General features: G+C 37.1%; 3 protein-coding genes across 3 annotated transcripts; all 3 read right to left on the reverse strand.

The window, feature by feature from the left end:
- Window positions 1-2,610: 2,610 nt before the first annotated feature.
- LOC149040210 (uncharacterized) lies at window positions 2,611-3,777 on the reverse strand. Its single transcript, XM_089183353.1, has 4 exons — window positions 3,732-3,777; window positions 3,277-3,373; window positions 2,976-3,049; window positions 2,611-2,809 (listed from the first exon to the last, which is right to left on the reverse strand). Exons 1-4 carry the CDS (start codon window positions 3,775-3,777, stop codon window positions 2,730-2,732), a joined length of 297 nt encoding a protein of 98 aa, XP_089039479.1. The 3' UTR covers window positions 2,611-2,729.
- Window positions 3,778-11,411: 7,634 nt separating this feature from the next.
- LOC149040211 (EH domain-binding protein 1-like) lies at window positions 11,412-14,104 on the reverse strand (the record flags this gene model as incomplete). The annotated part of the gene is made up of 5 exons (XM_089181531.1): window positions 11,412-12,165; window positions 12,488-12,561; window positions 12,937-13,033; window positions 13,487-13,624; window positions 13,849-14,104. Coding segments are annotated over 5 exons (654 nt in total), but the record flags the coding sequence as incomplete, so codon positions are not given.
- On the reverse strand, window positions 13,849-16,424 carry LOC149040212 (uncharacterized). Its single transcript, XM_089183030.1, has 6 exons — window positions 16,351-16,424; window positions 16,157-16,214; window positions 15,943-16,038; window positions 15,099-15,158; window positions 14,782-14,966; window positions 13,849-14,489 (listed from the first exon to the last, which is right to left on the reverse strand). Coding segments are annotated over exons 1-6 (780 nt in total). The 5' UTR covers window positions 16,353-16,424; the 3' UTR covers window positions 13,849-14,110.
- Window positions 16,425-17,704: the final 1,280 nt, after the last annotated feature.

Here is a 17,704-nt window from a genome sequence, read left to right on the forward strand (position 1 = left end):
GACAATGGGCTTGTTGTTAAGTTTACAACTATAGATATAATAACGCATGAATAGTGTGACGTAGTCGAATTTCTTGGTGGTACTATTCTCGTTTAAGTTGGAGGTAATTCCGAATAAAAGTTCCTCCGTAGTTGGGGAGAACTGTGAATTGTACGTTGTGTTAAACCACCGAATGACTTTCTGTATGAATGATTTCGTAAAGGGACAGTGAATAAAGGTGTGATCGATTGAGTCTTTTTCCCCACAAAAGCAGCATTCTTCGTCAGTTTTAATACCATATTTGAATAGTTCTCTCTTTGTCACCACGATTCTATGAATAAACTTAAATTGAAATTCTTTTAGTTTTGTTTCTTTGCACAGCTTTCGTATTGACTTAAATATCTTTGCCCATTTTTCATCATTCAAAGAAAGTATTTCGCTCCATCTTTTAGGACCTGCCTGACCTCCAGTGTGGATTTTAGCAATTAAAAGATTATAGAAATCCCTTGATTTGGCTTTATCAAGGTTGAGCGTGAAATTTCCGTTGAGGTGAAAAAGATGATCGTTACTTGTGAAAAACTGATTATTAACTGATTCTATTTGTCTTGCTTTCGACCGTAGCCGGTCAGGTATGGCACTAATAATCTGAAAATACTGGAGGAAGTTTGTCTTGCAAGAAAACTTTCCTTTAAATTCCTGGAATGAGAGATAGCTACCATCCTCCTTCAACAAGTCTTTAATAGAAACGATTCCCTTCTCCATCCAGTTGCTGAGATAAACGGGTGTTTCATCTACTAGAATTTCTTTATTATTATACAGTACTACATCACTTTCCTGGTCGTAACCGTAAAGTATTTTTAATTCTTGAAAGAATTTGAGAATGTTCTTATAAAAGGCTGGCAATTGAGGGAAGTACTTTGTGTCGTAGTTGCATTTTAGAAGAAAATTTAAGCCCCCCTTTTTCCTGAAATAGTGGTTTGGGACAGAGCACCAATTTTTATCTCCAGCATTCAAAAGTCTAGGAATCCATGCAAGTCTCAAGGCTTTAAACATAAGATCTACATCTGTCATGCGTAGCCCACTCATAATAAAGGGCCATTCTAGAGAATCAAAAGCCTTACGAAAATCAAGAGCTATAAGAATGCCCGGAATTTTTTGCTCTTTTGTTAGGTCTAGAACGTCGCTTATAAGTCTAATGTTTTCCCCAATGTAGCGTCCTTTTACAAAGCCTGTTTGGTCTGGATGTATTAAGTTCGGCAAAACCGTTTCTAATCTTTTGGCTATTGCTTTCGCAGCGATTTTTTGATCGACATTCAGTAGGGTTATCGGTCTCCAGTTATGCAGGTCGAGTAAAGAGCTGTCTTCCTTTGGTAATAAAGTAATAATGCCCCTTCTTTGCGAGATGGTAAGTTCATTTTTCTCGTAAGCCTCGTTTAAGCATGCCAGAAGATTTTCGCCTAATAGGTCGTAGAAAAATTTATAGAATTCCACGGTGAATCCGTCTTCACCTGGCGCCTTATCACTTTGGAAAGATTCTAGTACATTTTTGCACTCATCATAACTTAGAGGACCTTCCAAGTTGTCCCGATCGTCGTCTGAAAGTTTTGGTACTTGCAAATGCTGTGTAAATTCATCGTATTCCTCTTGAGAGAATGTTTTTGCTGATGTGTACAAGTCTCTAAAGTAAACTTCAATTTGGTCGAGGATCTGTTTATCATTGATTGTAGTGGATTCATCTTCTAGGCGAAGTTCCCTTATGGTCTTTTTATTATAATTCCTTTTTTCCATATTGAAAAAATATTTTGTTGGTCGTTCGCCCTGTTCTACCCAACGACATTTCGCTCTAAACATCGCTTGCTTTCCTTTATTTTCGTACAGAGACTGAAGTTCGGATTTAAGGTTGTCATAGTGCAGCAAGATTTGATTAGTATCTGGCGAGAAAAAGTTATTACAAATAGTGTCGTCTAACTGTTCGAGCTGGCGTTTAATATCCTCTGCCCTGTCTCTGGATACTTTTGCTTTGTATTTCGCATACGAGATAGTCGAATTCCTAATTTCCATTTTGATTAGCTCCCAGGGTCGTAATGAAAAGAAGTCTGGTTAGATATTTTGTCCGTGACCCTAAACCTAAGATATTACATTCACAAAAGAGGTGTTTATACTCATGAAATAGTTCTAAGCAATTTGAAAAAAGACGAGAAAAGACAAAGATCTTTATCTTTTCTCATCTTTTTTTAAATTGCCTAGAATTATAAGATAGTTACTTACGTTAAAAAATGAAAATTTTTACAACAATAGAAATTATTTGAATTCATAGTAGTTATTCATAGTAGTCACATGAAAATTTGTTTGACAAATAAAGTAATCTCATGATTCAAGGATAACATCTGAATGATTCTCTAAGAGAAAGAGCTTTACATTGAAAAATAAAACTGCTCAGAATTTATAGATTTACAAAGGATTTTTAGCAAGAGATTATAATCTCTTGTTCTTAGCTATATACAAACATCAGCACTATACAAGCCAGACCAAAAATAAGGAAAAAGTTGTGAAATCGAACCTGTAAAAGGAAAAGAAAGTAAAAACAGAATTAGCCATTGTTATTTATAATAAAGTCTCTTAAATCAACATAATCCAAATGATTCGTGGCAAACTCATTATAGAATGGAAAGTAAGATTACAAAAAGAGAACCAAAAGCATTTCAACTGAATTAAAATACAAGTTTCCTACTTTTAATGCAGTTTGTTATTCAGGCCATGTTGGTCAAGTTAAGGATAAGATCCAGGACATTCTTTTCCCGATCTTTGTGTTCTTTGGTTTTCTTCCAACCTGCCGCAGAAAACGTTATAAAACATCACTCACCATACGATAGCAAAAAAATAAAAGATTGCATAAAAAAAACCCAGGCGTTGGTAACAGAACACTTGTTTAACATCATAAAAAAGAAAACTTAGTACTATCACATTGAAGAACTAACATAGAAACTGATTTTCACCTTTGACTTCAAACAGGTATTTAAGGTCCTGACGTAAGAACTTCAAACACTCTTTCCGGTTTTGTTGTCTGGAACTAAAAACAACATAGACGAAAGATAAGGCTTTAATACGATAAACTTTCCATTGGAAATACAATGCAAGGAATTAAAATGCTTAATAAAAAAAGGAGTGCTTATATGTGGTTAATTTAAATCATTCGTTCTGGTTATTGAATATGTATTACCATAATTTGGCATATTGACTTGTTCCCAACTATCGAGCAAGGTTTAAAACAGCTTTATAAGGATAAGATGTACTTACAGAGTGAGAAGGTCTCGCTTCCTTTCGTCAAGTTCAGAACGGAACTTATTTAGCGCTAACCAGTCAAGTGATAAGCTTTCAAACTCGGCCTCACAATCTAAAAGGGGAAATTAAAGAAGGCTGCATTTAATTTGTGTTTAGTTAGTTACATGCATCACCCTCTATTTGGCGCGACGGTATACCCGGATAACTGTTTCCAGACTTTACCTCTTCCTAGGAGAAAAACTGTTTTTCTTTAGCGTTGCGTGAGAGAAACCAAGCACTTTGAACCCCGAAAGATTCCTCTCAACTAACAGGATAGTTCGGCTGTTATTTGACGAAGGTGAACGGTTGAAAAGGTTCGAAGCTAGGGATTCAGGATAGTGGCTCTCGAAAATCACTGTTCTGCATGTTTGTAGCAAATATGTTAGTTTTTATATATTGACTCATGCAAAGGTAAAAAATAGAAAACTAACCTTCAGTGTCTACTGCTTCTTTCATCTCTAATTCCAATTTAACCATCACCTTGTGCAATGAAAGCGACTCGTGTTCGACAACCTGAATCTCTGTCTCCACATAAATAGCCAACTCAGGGAACTGATTGCTTACGATGGCAGCTAAAGAAGATATCAGAAAATACAGGTGCTTAAATAATGAAAAGGGCAGGCGAATGTATACACAGTTGATATTGAACCACTTAAATCTATTTGGTTAAGAGCAATCAAAATACAAGCAACAGTCAAGAATAAAAGTTTACTTGGGCGCAGATGGGAATGTTTCTAATGACTCTCTTCGCCGGTTCGGTGGATAAAGATGCACTGTTTCCCAATACTTTCCGCTCATTAGGATCTATTCTGCGGTATGCTTACAGAACAACTTACCACAGCTGTCTCCACCCTGGCACTCTTCCATAGCAATTACTTCCTCGGAAGGTTGTACTTGCTTGATAATTGATCTCTCGCCCACATTTGAACAATCTTTAGCAGTCGAAGCATCAAGGTTTGTTGATCCGATACTTGCAGGAACATTATCCTTGTTTGTGAAAGAGAGATCGTCAGGAGAGACCTTATCAGATGGGAATGACTGGGCCTTTGAGTCACCAGAAGCTTCTCGGTCAACCTGTTCGTCTTTTTCATTGCTGGCAGCCAAGCCTTGTAACGCAGTCTTTACATTTATCTCTTCTACTGTAGCTGTGTTCACCACAAACTGAATATCTTCCAATGAAGAAACAGACCACATGTCAGAAGTATCGGTCGACTCCAAGATTGACGAACTATTTTCCTCATCGGTATCATTGGATGGATTGTGTTCCATTTTGTATTTTTCACCATTCGATTCTTTCCGTTTTGCTCTACGCCTCTGACCACGAGTACTGGAGGGCTTGTTGCGCATGTCATCAGTATCACTGGATGAGATGTCTCCCATTTTGTATTCCTCATTCATGGATTCTCTCTGTTTTCTTCTACGCCTTTGACGACGAGTACTGGAGGGCGTCTCGCTCATCTCATCAGTATCATTAAATGGATTATTTTCCATCGGGTATTCTCCGCTATTAGAGTTCTTCCGTCTTCTTTTATGCCTTTGGCGACTAGCGCTGGAGGCCTTCCCGCTGTTCTGGGATGAGCAGTCATTATCGGTGGTACCGTCGGAATTTGCAAACGGGTTTAGATCCTTTGGATAGTGGCGCATCTCGTTTTCCTTCTTCTTAACACTTGTGGTATCACTCTTTTTTTCCAGGCTGCTTCATATTCGGTGGAGGGGGGCGAGGTGGAGCCGCCTTACGAGTTGGTGGTTGACGCGGTGGAGGTATCGGAGGAGAGGGACAGGCTGAAACAGGACGAGGTAAAACAGATTGAGATGGACTGGTATGAGAAACGGAAGGCCTCTCAGAGAGAGGCAGCAGTGGAGGTGGACCTTTCTTTTTGACCTTTGTTGGTCCTGATCTTGTTTTATTGCGGCCTCGACACGAAACCGCCTGAGAACTATTACCCTTAGTGTCAGCACCAGCCTTCGCTTCCTTCTTTTTCTCAGGTTTACCAACGACGCCTGACAATGGAGCAAGTGGAGCAGCATTGACCTTTGTGATGGCCACCTTCGAACAGGCAGCAGCACTGGTAACATCGCCATCGGGCTTTTCCTTTCGGAAACTCTTTAAGGATCTTGGACGCGACAGTCTCCTGCTTTCTTCCCTGATGGTATCTTTCTTGTCTGGGAGACTGCAAGATAATCACCAGGGTACAGTGAATTGAAATAAACAAAATGTTTCCTTAATACTCTAAAAGAGCAAGAAGTAACACTTTGACTCAATTTTTTATGAACTTGCTTTATATCTAAGCCTTCCTTGAAAATGGAGTTTCGAAAATTTGGGATCTTGTTATCTTCACATCAGTCTATCAGAGGTTTTCAGTTTCATTTTTCTGAGTCTCAATTGCTGTCATATCCCCGCGATTTCCAAAAATCATATCATTGACCTCTTTAAACTGAGATTTAGCGCGCGTCGATGAAACTAAAAAAGCGCAAGTTAAGTGGTAAATTGCTTGGAGTCATTCAGTTTTTTGTCCCAGACTTAAAAACAAACTGTTGTTTTTTTTCTTTTGCGTGTTTTCTTTTGTAACGGCTGCTTTATTCTCTTGCCGTACCAAAAGCGCAAATAGAAAAAAGAAACTCCACCTAGATCTAACATGCCTACATTTATCGGTGATCTTTCCCGAGAGTTTTCTACCTTTTTTTTCGCCACTTACCATTTGTCTTTGGCACATTCCACAGTCGGAGAAGGAACCGAAGCTCTCAATTGTAATTCTTGATGATTTTTACTTGGACTTTTTCCACGCATTTTCTTCAAAAAACTCATGATTGCTTCCTTTTGTTCAAAACGATCACATGCATTTCAGAGGAATGGAAATCTTCTGTTTATCCATTGTGATGTCATGTAGCCATAACGATAGCTTCTAATCTCATTCCCAGTGTACCGCGCCATTGTAAATAGTTTTTTTGGTTTTTCACTAGAACGAAAGCTAGGACTTGATTCAAAATAAATGATAAGTCATCATACTTCTGTATATCAAACTTCCTCAGTAACGAAAAAAACCGTAATCTTTTTATACTGATGTGCACGCCGAAATACCGTTCAGTTAAACGTGATGACGATACGTAAAGCCAATATTAGATACTAACAGAAAATCACGTAAAAACTCTGAGACATTTCAAAAAGAAATAAACTGCTTGCAGTTTACTACTTGGCCATATAGGAATGAAAATAAATGAAAAGTTTTGTTGTTCGGTTGATTTTCCTCAGAAAACCAGCATTAAAGTTGACAGCGAAGCATGGATATTACAAATGCCGTTTTTTTTAAATTGTCTTTTTATTTGCAAAATCGTTCCTAAAATACCACTTGGCCTTTTTAATTTCCCTTTTTTCATTTTTACAAGGGAGCTATAAAGTTAAAATTGTCAAATTCACCAAAGACCAGGCGCAGAAGTATGAGTTTTGGGTGTTTCTGTTTGGAATTGCAATTTTCCCATCCGTCCTGCCTTGGTAACCTTTCTTATATTCATGAGTGACGTGCGTGATCTGATCAACACTGTGGTTGACGTGTACATTTGTTTAATTTTTCTTTAACTCTTGATTATCAAAACTTTTTCGATTGCTTATTTTCAAGACTGTCAAAAGACTTTTTGAAGGCTTTTTTTACAGCCAAATGTATTTACAAGTTTATTCAAATTGATAAGTTCAGTTTATTTTTATTTACGGACTTTGAAGTCTAGCCTTTATCGGAACAGCGAGCGTTCAGGTAACTAGCTACAATAGACTTCTGTCAAAATGTTTCGACTCAAACATACCTAGATGAATAAATGGTGAGAAACCTGAAACTTGCCGTTGTGAACTGCGTTTTCAGAAAGTTGCCGAATCTTTGTAGGGTCTCACTCCTCTTTAGGCGTATCGTTCGTGTGTTTTTAGTTTTTCCAGAGATTTACTTGAGAGGAGTATCTAAAGCGTGAAATCCGTAATAACATTTATCACACTGTCAAAATACAGAAGGTAAAAACAAGAGTAGCTTAAACGTTCAAATCCTAAATATTTCCCTTGGTTGTGATATTCAAAAGTCAGTCACATGCATTTCTCAATTTGCAACTTTGGAGCCCAGGAACATCCATCTATTTCTGTAGCGAGAAGGGATTTGATATCAGGACGAGCACCAAAGGAACCAAATAGCAATATATAACCATTATTTAACACTCATTTTCCAAAATATGACAACAGAATAAAAAGAAGTCACCCAAGGGCAGCAGCAGAACTCTTTTCAGACACTGAAGAAATTGAAAGCGGCTTATCTACGACCAAGCCGTAAAAATTAGAATCTACAAGACTTATGAACTCATAAACACGAATTATCATCCACCATCAGCCAATATCATACTACCTTTTATTTTTACAATGACTACAAATGTATTCACTACCAACAGACTAAACTGAAATGTAGCCAAATCTGCCCGTGAATCCCTTTGATCGAAACTTAAGTTTGATATTAGGATGTCTATACAAGCTGATCCATATCCATTCATACGCCGCGAGAATTTCAGCACCCGAGCAACAAGCCGTTGCCTCTCTACGTACACCAAATGAATGGATATATATCAGCTTGTATAGAAATCCTAATATCAAAAGACTCTGGATGTGTGTTAACGGATCTCGAGTTAGTTATAGTCACTGGAACGATATGGAAACTAACAATTCAGGTGGAAAGGAGGATTGTGGACACGTCATGTCCATTGAGAGTCGAAGAAGATGGAATGACTGACCTTGTGCAACTCTATCTTTGTGAAATGCGCGGTAAGCCTGAGGTGGCAGCGGTAGGTGCTCGTGCTGCCAGCTAACAGAGGTTTAGCCTAGGAGCTTTCAAGTTCATTGTTGATCATTCATCTGCTTTCGTTCGCTGTCAAGTGGTTCTAAGCAATGCAACTTCCCCAGGCTCCCGGTGCACAAAGAAATGTTCATCAAGCAACTGAAGAAAAACGTACGGTTGCTGATGACGAGCACAGGCCCTATCATTCTCTCACTTGGCTAGCAAGACAAAAAGCGCAACTGCTCTGATTCTTGTAGGTATACTAGCTTTAGTATGTTACACACACGAGGAAGTAACAAACCCGAAAGCCTCGTTCCCAGGGTCTTTTTTCTTCGTCTCTCGAGAGAGGAAGAGAGGTTGGGAAAGAGGATGTAGACTCGATAGCTAACACTGTTTGGGAAATTAGCCTGCCCCCCACCCCTTACTGTAAGTTGCAGATGCTATTCACTTTTCGGTGAGGGGGACAGGATCAGAGTATCCAGCTTCCCGTACCACGTTCTCCTGCCTCCCGTACTTTTGTAAGTTGCAGATGTCATTCACATTTCGGTGAGGGGTGACAGGGGGGTCAGAGTCTCCCGCTTCCTGTACCACGTTCTCCCGCCTCCCATACTTTTGTGCCCCTTTGCCTCCCGACTCCCACCCTTGATTGTGTTGCTCCCGTCTTCAGGTTAATCGATCATTAACTTTCAAACTGAGCCAAAACTTAACATTCTTGTTCATCTTCTGGCCTTTGTTTTGGCGGGAGGATCATCGGACCGATGAAAGTTATTACAGGTCAGTTTTCTTAATTAAACTAAGTTTAACCTAGTTATCACAGTTTGACCATCGCGTCTGACATCTCGTTATAAAGACGAAATTCTCAGTCCTCTGTGTGATGTAATAGCTATTGCAATTTAATATAGGCTTTTCCATGCATTTAGGAATACCATATCAAAAGCAATTATAAAAATCAAGAGCCAGACGTAACTTTTACAGTTTGCTTCTCCTGAATCCGTACTTGCTCTCCCTTTTTGACGTAAGTAACTTGTCGTAGCTAGTCGTGAGCAAATAAAAAAGCTGACTCCAAAGGATGATTTAAATCCCTGCACATCAATTACTGAACCGTTTGCATTTTGAGTGTTCCGTTTAACTGCTAGTGAAGCACGATTGAACATTCGTAGTCGGCTTATCATCAGATTTGCTCAGTAGGTTGAAATCTTATTTAAACTTCTGCGGAAAGTTTTAAGTTTGCACCAGGAGGCAAAATCTTCAGTAATTTGGGATGTGCACTCGTGCGGAGCGAGCTCCTAAGGTCTTCCATGAACGGATTTTTCGCTGCCACACCGAAAAATACTGAGGCCGATTAATGTAGTCTTTGACGACATTTCACTTGAACTTGAATCGCTCTCTTTGCTGAAGATTTTCGACAGCTACAACTTACCAGACGTGTACATGTGTCATGTGTCATGGTATCTCATGACCTAAGACGTAATTGAAGGGATTTCCAAATTCACCGGAAGTAATGCTGTTTTTCCAGCCCGAGTACAAATTTACGTTTTCTTGCTTTCAAAATTTCTTTTAAGCACTGGTGATATTTAATGGACATTTCAAAACTTTGCCAGTTAAGTGTTTTTGATTGAATAATACTCAGTAATAAACAGCAAACTATCTCCTTCTTTATTTCTGCTCCCGCTTCCCGCCCTCTCCCGCCCCCTGTTCTCCTGGGCTCCTGCCCCCTGTCCCCCTCAACGTTTGGAGGTGGTAGAATTAGCAACCAGGCGATTTTAATACCATGATAACACAGTTACGCAAATTTTTTTACCGTCTATGTTTATGATTTTCCTTCTTTTAAAATCTTGCACAACAGTTCTAACCTGTGAAGTGGGGTGAAAGCTCTGAGTGGATAGTGACCTGTGTATCGTATGGTACCATACATATCCTGATTATCACATTACTTGTTATCAGAATTGATCGACCAACAGGAGGCTCACAGCACAAACTGTGTATCTGAGCTCTCCAAGTACCAAGTCGACACATGACAAGTGAATTAAGCTGGTTGTCTTGCGATCGAAAAGTTATTGTTATATTTAATGTCATAACCATTATTTCTTTGGTTTGTTTCTTTGACACTTGCGTCAAGATCTCTTCAATCTTAACCGGCTAAGGTAATTTTAAAACGGGACGATAGTCATCTTGTAAAACATAATCAGCCCGGCTCATCTAATAGTTCCTACATATCTCTCTTATTAAGTTGTGGTACTACATTTGGGACGAGTTTTCTGGCCCAATCACTGAGGATGGTGAGGTAAAACTTTCGCAATCACGGATCACTTTGATTTCGACACTCAATCGAAATGACCTCATGAACACAACAATGATCATCACATACTTTACAACAACAAATTTTATTAATACTTAACTTAAAGGTTTTTCTTTTCATACTTTGAAGCCACTGTATAATTATCTCAAAACCAACATTCATAAAAAACATTAAAAAACAATATGATAAGTAGCCAACAAATAATTACAGATTTTTCATACTTTGAAGCTGCTGCCAAATGATCTCAGTAGTAATGTCCATACAAAAGTACTACAAATTAAAAGAAACCATCCAATAATAACAGGAAGTTATGAGCATAAACTTTTAACTGTTTTTTTTATTTCAGAGCCACTGCATAATGACCTCAATACCAATGTCAGTACAAGAGTGTTACAAATAAAATGTTAAGCAACAAAGAAAAAAACTTCATGTGTGATTGACAGAAAAGACTTCAACTGCACCAAGAAAGAGTTTCAAGCTTAAATTAATGAGAAGGACTGACATGTCACAGATTTGGAAGGTCAAGTGGAATCGATTATGTCATTATTTCTGTTAGGTTAAGTTCTGAATATATATTGAAGTCACTCTGATTGTCTCTCAGTCTCCATTACAATGTGTTCCCCAACATCAGCACCAATACTGATTCACTTATATACCAAGATGACACATTTGCACATGTAACCACTTGGCATGACTGTTGACATTTGCTTTGCTTTACCTCAAAAATCTTCAAGAAGTAAACAAAAAGTTTTTTCTTCATTTTTAGGCAAGTTATATTGACAAGAGAGTATTAGGTCTTTTACTTGTGTGTTACTATTATTTATTATTATCATTTATTATTTTGAATAGTAGATCTTTTGAAAATAAGAAAAATAATTTGGAATATGTTACTTTAACAGTGGCTTCATGAATATTGCAGGAAAAAAGTGTTTTTGTACAGATGATAAACTTCACAAACCATAAGGTGAGCTAGTTACAAGTATTCCTTCAATTAAGACAGGAGATGTGTCTTATCAAAACCACTTAAAGTACATCATTTCAAAATAAGGAAAAGGATTTGGAAAGTGCTGTTATTACAACTTACAGTGGCTTCATAAAAACTGCAGGAAAAAATTAATTCTTAAAAATTTAAATCCCATTAAAAGATTGAAACAAGAATGCACCATGACCTGTTTACACAACATATTTTGGACTATTGACAAAGGATTATTTACAAAGTGGAGAGAAAATGTTTCATCAAAAGAATTTTTCTTTCTGAATATAGAGCACTCAATATCATATATCATTTTTAGAAAAATCATACTTAAGATACTGTTATAAATGAACTTATTAAAGAACAATTTGTTTGAAAAAAGAGCAGCAGCATGTTCTTACTAAAAGGCAATTCTTGCCTTAATTTCTTCACAAGAATCCGAAACACAAATGACCAATATTCAAAAATAGTAGATGGATTTTCATTCATTCTGAAATGCAAAAAAGAAAATAAACCAACATAAGAACATCTGCACCACTTCATATGACAGAATTATAGACAGTATGTTTTATTGCTAGATTGTAGTAATCAAAAACACTGAAAATTAAATTAGCTATAAGCCTTGAATTTCAGCTAATTAAGATATAATATTGACTGCAATAATATGAAGTGTTAGAGCCACAATTAATAACTTGCATTTCAAATTTAGGCATGAAGGCTCCATTGGCGAATTGCAGTAATGAGTCCAGCAACTCTTTTTTCATGAGCTTTGTTCTCATCTGTTTTCCTCCACCCTAAAATCAAAATACAAAACATTCTTTCCTTCATCTACATTTTGGTTTATGCCTTTGGCCCTGAAGAGTGAATAGCATCTAATTTCTCTTTAGAATATTACAAGGATAAAGGAAATGATCACTATGTAAAGAAACTCAAGGTTGTTAAACAAATTCACCTGTCAGCACCTTAGGAAATGTAAACACAACACTTTGGAGTATTTATATATATACAGAATGATGTTAGGGTGTAAAGGGTTAAGAATCAAGGTTCACTAAACCAGTCCCAATAACACTAAACTGAGAAACTAAGAAAAAGGAGGAGAAACAACTGAATACTTACCTTCCACTTCTGAAAGGCGTCTCAAATCTGAACACAGCAAGTTAAGACAATTTTCAATGTTTTTTCCTTTGTCACTATATTGGCGAAAGGAAAACAGAAAATCAAGCAAGTCTGCCTCAAGCTTAATACAACCTTTAGTTAAGCAGAACCACTACAGTCTCTGAAAAATCCAAATAAATAACAAAGACAAACAGTGGAACTTCTCGATCTGTAAGTCAAACATTATTCAATCCATTGCTCACATTTTTTTATTATTAACAATCATAAAAATGAATCCAGATGAACTAATTAAGCAATATATGATAGATAGATCAGTTATCCATATCAAAGGCAGTTGGTAAACATATATAGGCACCTGTGCAGAGTTTTTGTATAATGGATTACAATGTAAGACTACATTTTAGGTCATAATGGACATTTCGTTTCTAAAATAAGTCTTTATTACTTACAGGGCAAGAAGGTCGTCTTTTCTTTTCATCACTTTGGAATGGAAGATATCCAATATAAGCCAGCCTTGGTTTAAGCTTTCAAACTCTTCTTTGTGGTCTACAGACAAAAAGTAAACAAATACATTGTATAAGCTGTGTAAGTTAAGCATGGCTTATAACACCTGAAATAAGTGTAAAAACTTGCAGTATCTCTAGTTTGGGGATTACCTGTTTTTTAATATTTTTAATGCTTTCACTCCTGAGAATGATCAAGACAGAATTTATCCTTACAATATCAAAACAATATAAAGCAGGCTATAAGTCCATTCAATACCAAATTTACCGACCTAATATCATAAGAATTGTACTGCAAACAGTAAAGAGAATTATTTATAAGATCCTGGAGTAAAAGATTTATAACTCATTAGTGGGGAAAAGAACTTAACATAAGTTTTTTAACGAAGGAATGCCTGCTCTGAAATTTGACTCAACAAGTGAATGCAACATATTAATTGTATGATTTGAAATTCCAAGCTATTTCACATTATCATTTTGGAAATGGATCACCCACCTGATGACATGGCTCTCTGCATTTCAAGTTTTACTTTTGAGCAGACTTCTTCCAAAGACAATAATTCATCTTGAACAAGCTTCAGTTCCTCTTCAATATAACAGGCCAACTCTGAGTGAAGCTGGCTTCCACTTGAGGCTAAACAAAAAAGTTGCCATCAAAAATCAACAAAAATAGTTGTAATTCAGAATAAAAAAAAGTAAAGTTATGATTTTTATTTACTGCTTGTAGATCAAAGTTCCAAGGAGTCTTACAATAAAATTGTTTGATTGAAAATAAATCAGATCAAACAAGAGAAAAGTAATCAAATTTAAGCCCCTTTCCATTTGGAATAGGAGGCTGAGAAACAAAACAGAACTTACGTGAATTTTCATCTCTCTTGGGAATGCACTTCTCTTTTGTTGCAACTTCATCTTCCTCGATGAAAACTGTTTCTCTGTAAAAAGTTTCTGAGGACAACACAGGCAAGGAGTCCAGTGCTTCTTCATCATGTACAACAAGATGTAATACCTCAGGCTGTTCATCAATTTGAAACCTGACAGTTTTATGAAGGTTCCTTTTACTCTGCACCCCTTTTTTCTCTTCACTCTCTGATGGCAGTCCCTGGTTAGCAGATGTGTGTGGTTATGGTGATGCAGGGCTAAGATGTGCATGATGAGGTGAAGACTGCCTCGTGACTTTTCCTGTCCCCACTTTGGTATTACTTCTAGGTGAGGGATTCACCTGAGCTTCAGCATTTGGGAAGATGCCACCTTGTTGTTCAATAGTTTCTTTAGCTTCCCCAACAGCAATGTTTGTACCACTTGAGCAGCCAACTTCATTGTTTTTATCTTTCTTTCTGTCTTCCTCAGTGGCAATGTCTGTATTACTTGAGCAGCTACGTTTCCTGCGCCTTCTTTTTTTCAAAGATTTATACTTGGCTGTCTTTCCCTCAGCTTTTCTTCTTGCTTGTTCCTCCCTGACCTCCTGTATTATCTCTTCCCATATCTCTTCATCTGTGGGACTGTAAAGGTAATGCAAAAGAGTTAATGGAATTTCACAATACAATTACTTTTAGACAAAACAAATAATAATTGCATGAATAAAAACCATTGAGCAAGTAAACTTTTATATTTTATATATTAGTGGACCCTCGTGCTAATGCAGCAAAAATGATAATATCTCACTTTGAAAGTTTACTGATCAAATTCATGGATCTAAAATAACATTATCATAGTAACTGACTTTTAATTGCCAAACATAAGCTGGATGATCATTACAATAACTAGCTATGGAAATTAATGAAGAATACTCACTGAATGACTCCATCATCTTCCTGGATAATCCATGATAATTCAAACTCAATTTTACCAGAAACAACTTTCCTGATTGCTGGCTTAAGGGTGACAGTAACATCCACTTTTTCAGGCATCTCTGTAATGTAATTGCTGATATCAATACAGCCAGTGGCCAGAAGCTGGTGATGACCACTGGGGAACAGCTAATGATTTCAAAAGAAGCAAGAGGAAGATGAACAGTTTTCAGATTTACTCCAAACTGCGTGGAGTGGAAATAATATCAAACGCAAAGAGCAACTACATGCTCATGTAAAATTGAAAAGGGAAAAGCTTACATTACAGATGTAAATATTCCACTGCTTTTCTTGATATTCTGTCATTTCATCCTCTGGGTTCTACAAATACAAATAAACATTGTTTTAAAATAAAGAAACAAACTTGATAACAACAATATTAGGGACCTTGAACAAACCATGAGAATGATGGAAACAAAGATGTGACAAAACAAAAGACCAAATGAGCAGAACAATAGCTAAACACTAGCGTTTAGAATTTTTTTTTATGTTAAAGCTGTCCTTGGCCAAACAACAACGTGAAGTAATCAAATTTAGCATGGTCTGTGTACAGGAACACTGACAGAAAATTATTTCAGTTTCAATATGGAACTCAATATGGCTCACACACATTATGCAGAGGTTGAGATGTGGCACTGTTAGAGACAGTAAAAACATTCATGTGACCATCCAGGAAATTCCGAACAAAAATATAGATTTATTTTTTAATCAATTTGTCTTCCTTGGTATCTTTCTCCTGACTGACTTTAAGCCATATTAAAAACCTTGTGGCTTCAATAAATCTTCACAACGAAAGATGGACTGTTTTTATTTCAAAACTTCTTAAAACGTAACGCAAATTGAATCGGAGGAAGCAGCAAGCCTGAGAAAAAAACAAGGAAGGCTTCAGTAAGTAGGTATAACGTGTTTACGTAAACGATGGTTTCAAAAAGTTGGCCAAGAATTCCGCACTTCCCCATAGTTCATTATGCATAGAGCTCTTGGATAAAGAAAACTATGACGAAAGCAAGCCTTTTGGACCAAAATTTCGTTTCCGAATGCTGTGGCACTTTACGGAAATCTGTCACCATATTTGTACTTCAGGATGCCTTTGTTTGAAACTTACCTTGAGGAGAGTAAGTTTACTATCTACTGGATCAGGCTCAGGCCAAAAATGAACACCACGATAACCATTTTTAACACCTCCAAACCATGCTACAGGCTGAGAGAAAAATTATTTGGAAGAAATATTTCTTTCACTCAAACTGACGATTCAGAAATTAATAACGTTTAATGAGCTAAGAGAGAAAGGTACGAGATCCAAAGTCTAAGTTGACTACCTTTGTACTGTATTTCGCTTTCCTTTTTTTCCAAAAAACTGCAAGCTTGCGGGGATACCTAATTGAGGAAGAAAACACGAATGTCAGCAAACTGTGAAAAAGTTGCCATAGTTAACCATATTTCTGTTCAGTACGGATTCTACCCTTGTATAAGCGATTGGCGTTTTACGATTCAAGGGCTGAGATGCGCTTACATCTTTTGTTATTTTGGAATACGACAAAGGCAAAGAAGTACATGGTATCTTCAAGGCGGCCGCCATGATGTCTTTATGCCAAGACTGGTAACTAGTAAAACGTACCCCCCCTCCCCCCCGCTGTCAATAAGTGACCGTTATCAAAAACTTTCTCTTGCAGCACCGCCATTAAAAATACCAATTAGCTTAGTATTTGTTTTTCACCGAGTCTTGCAACTTCAAAGAGCAAACAATATTCAGTTTGGGGAGAGACCCTTTGTTTCTGTTGCTTAAGTCTCACGCGGTATTCAACAGTGAAATCGAACTCAACCAAATTCTAGAACGCATATTTTTGTCCTCAATTCAATTAATCATAGTGAAATTTATATTATTTCCGAAATTGCATGCTTCGTCAGAGTTTAACTTTTGATCATTTTCTAATCAGAAAAGTAAAAAAGAATTTGACTTTAGTGAGACAAGCAGCTTCGAAGACTAAACTCTTAATAGAAAAGAGAGGAAGAAAATACTTTATCGTGTCCCTTACCACTTTTTCTTGCGTAATTCAACATTCAATAGTGAAACAGATGCTGTGATCAAAAAATTATCAGCTCTTTCTTTTTCCCGATGGAAAGGTATGAGAACACAAGCCATTACTGCTTCTCACAAAATCTCTCAGATGAACTCCAAGGATCTCTGCTTCGTTCATTGTGATGTCATGTTGCCATGAAAATAATTGCTTCGAATGCGTTGCGCGCGCTCAGTGAACTACATTAGAGTGGTTTAGCAAGAGGGCGGGAACGTCATTTCAGAACAGCGCTTGCAGCAAAAATGCCGAGAAAAAACTGGGTCGAGAACGCCGTCGCGTTTTGTTGAAAAGTGACTTAGCAGTCGTTTCAACGAACCGTCCACGTTATATTTGTTCTTGAATATCCTAACCTTGGCTCTTAAGGATCATCATTAGCTTTGAATTTTCTGTTTCATAGACTACTTGAAGGCCAACGAAATTATCCTCTTTGAGAGTGTAACAAACAAAAACCGAGGACAGTTTACTACAAGTGAGTTGTTAATATGAATCCACATGGGCGATTAAACTTTGAAATTATTTCATTCCAGTTAAGTCTCGAGTCTGCAGATTCATCTATCAAATTTTGAAGCCCTCTAAATATCTTCTTTTCTATGATCTGTATCGCTGTCATTTCGTTTCGTGCTTCTAGATTTCAGCACTACTCGTTTTTCTTCAAAATTTTGTTAAATATAATTTGGAGTTGAAATCGTCGCCGTTTTTTCCCTTGTTTACTGAATATTCTTCTCAATCATGACAGTACACCTCTTTTAAGCACCACCTTCTTAGAGTTGCAATGCATTTTGAACGGAG

Source organism: Pocillopora damicornis, chromosome 9 (assembly GCF_964200805.1).
Source record: "Pocillopora damicornis chromosome 9, jaPocDami1.2, whole genome shotgun sequence".
In the NCBI taxonomy this organism is placed as follows: domain Eukaryota; kingdom Metazoa; phylum Cnidaria; class Anthozoa; order Scleractinia; family Pocilloporidae; genus Pocillopora; species Pocillopora damicornis.

What these genes read in the sequence shown, in the direction of transcription:
- LOC149040212 (XM_089183030.1), bottom strand. An exon ending in GTAAACTTACTCTCCTCAAG is followed by an intron (nt 15,159 to 15,942) that starts GTAAGTTTCAAA and finishes TTGTATTTGTAG; the next exon opens with AACCCAGAGGATGAAATGAC. An exon ending in GGAATATTTACATCTGTAAT is followed by an intron (nt 14,967 to 15,098) that starts GTAAGCTTTTCC and finishes TGAAATCATTAG; the next exon opens with CTGTTCCCCAGTGGTCATCA.
- LOC149040210 (XM_089183353.1), bottom strand. Translation starts at nt 3,777, where the DNA reads ATGGTTAAATTGGAATTAGAGATGAAAGAAGCAGTAGACACTGAAG. An exon ending in AGAAGCAGTAGACACTGAAG is followed by an intron (nt 3,374 to 3,731) that starts GTTAGTTTTCTA and finishes TTCCCCTTTTAG; the next exon opens with ATTGTGAGGCCGAGTTTGAA. An exon ending in ATACCTGTTTGAAGTCAAAG is followed by an intron (nt 2,810 to 2,975) that starts GTGAAAATCAGT and finishes TTTCTGCGGCAG; the next exon opens with GTTGGAAGAAAACCAAAGAA.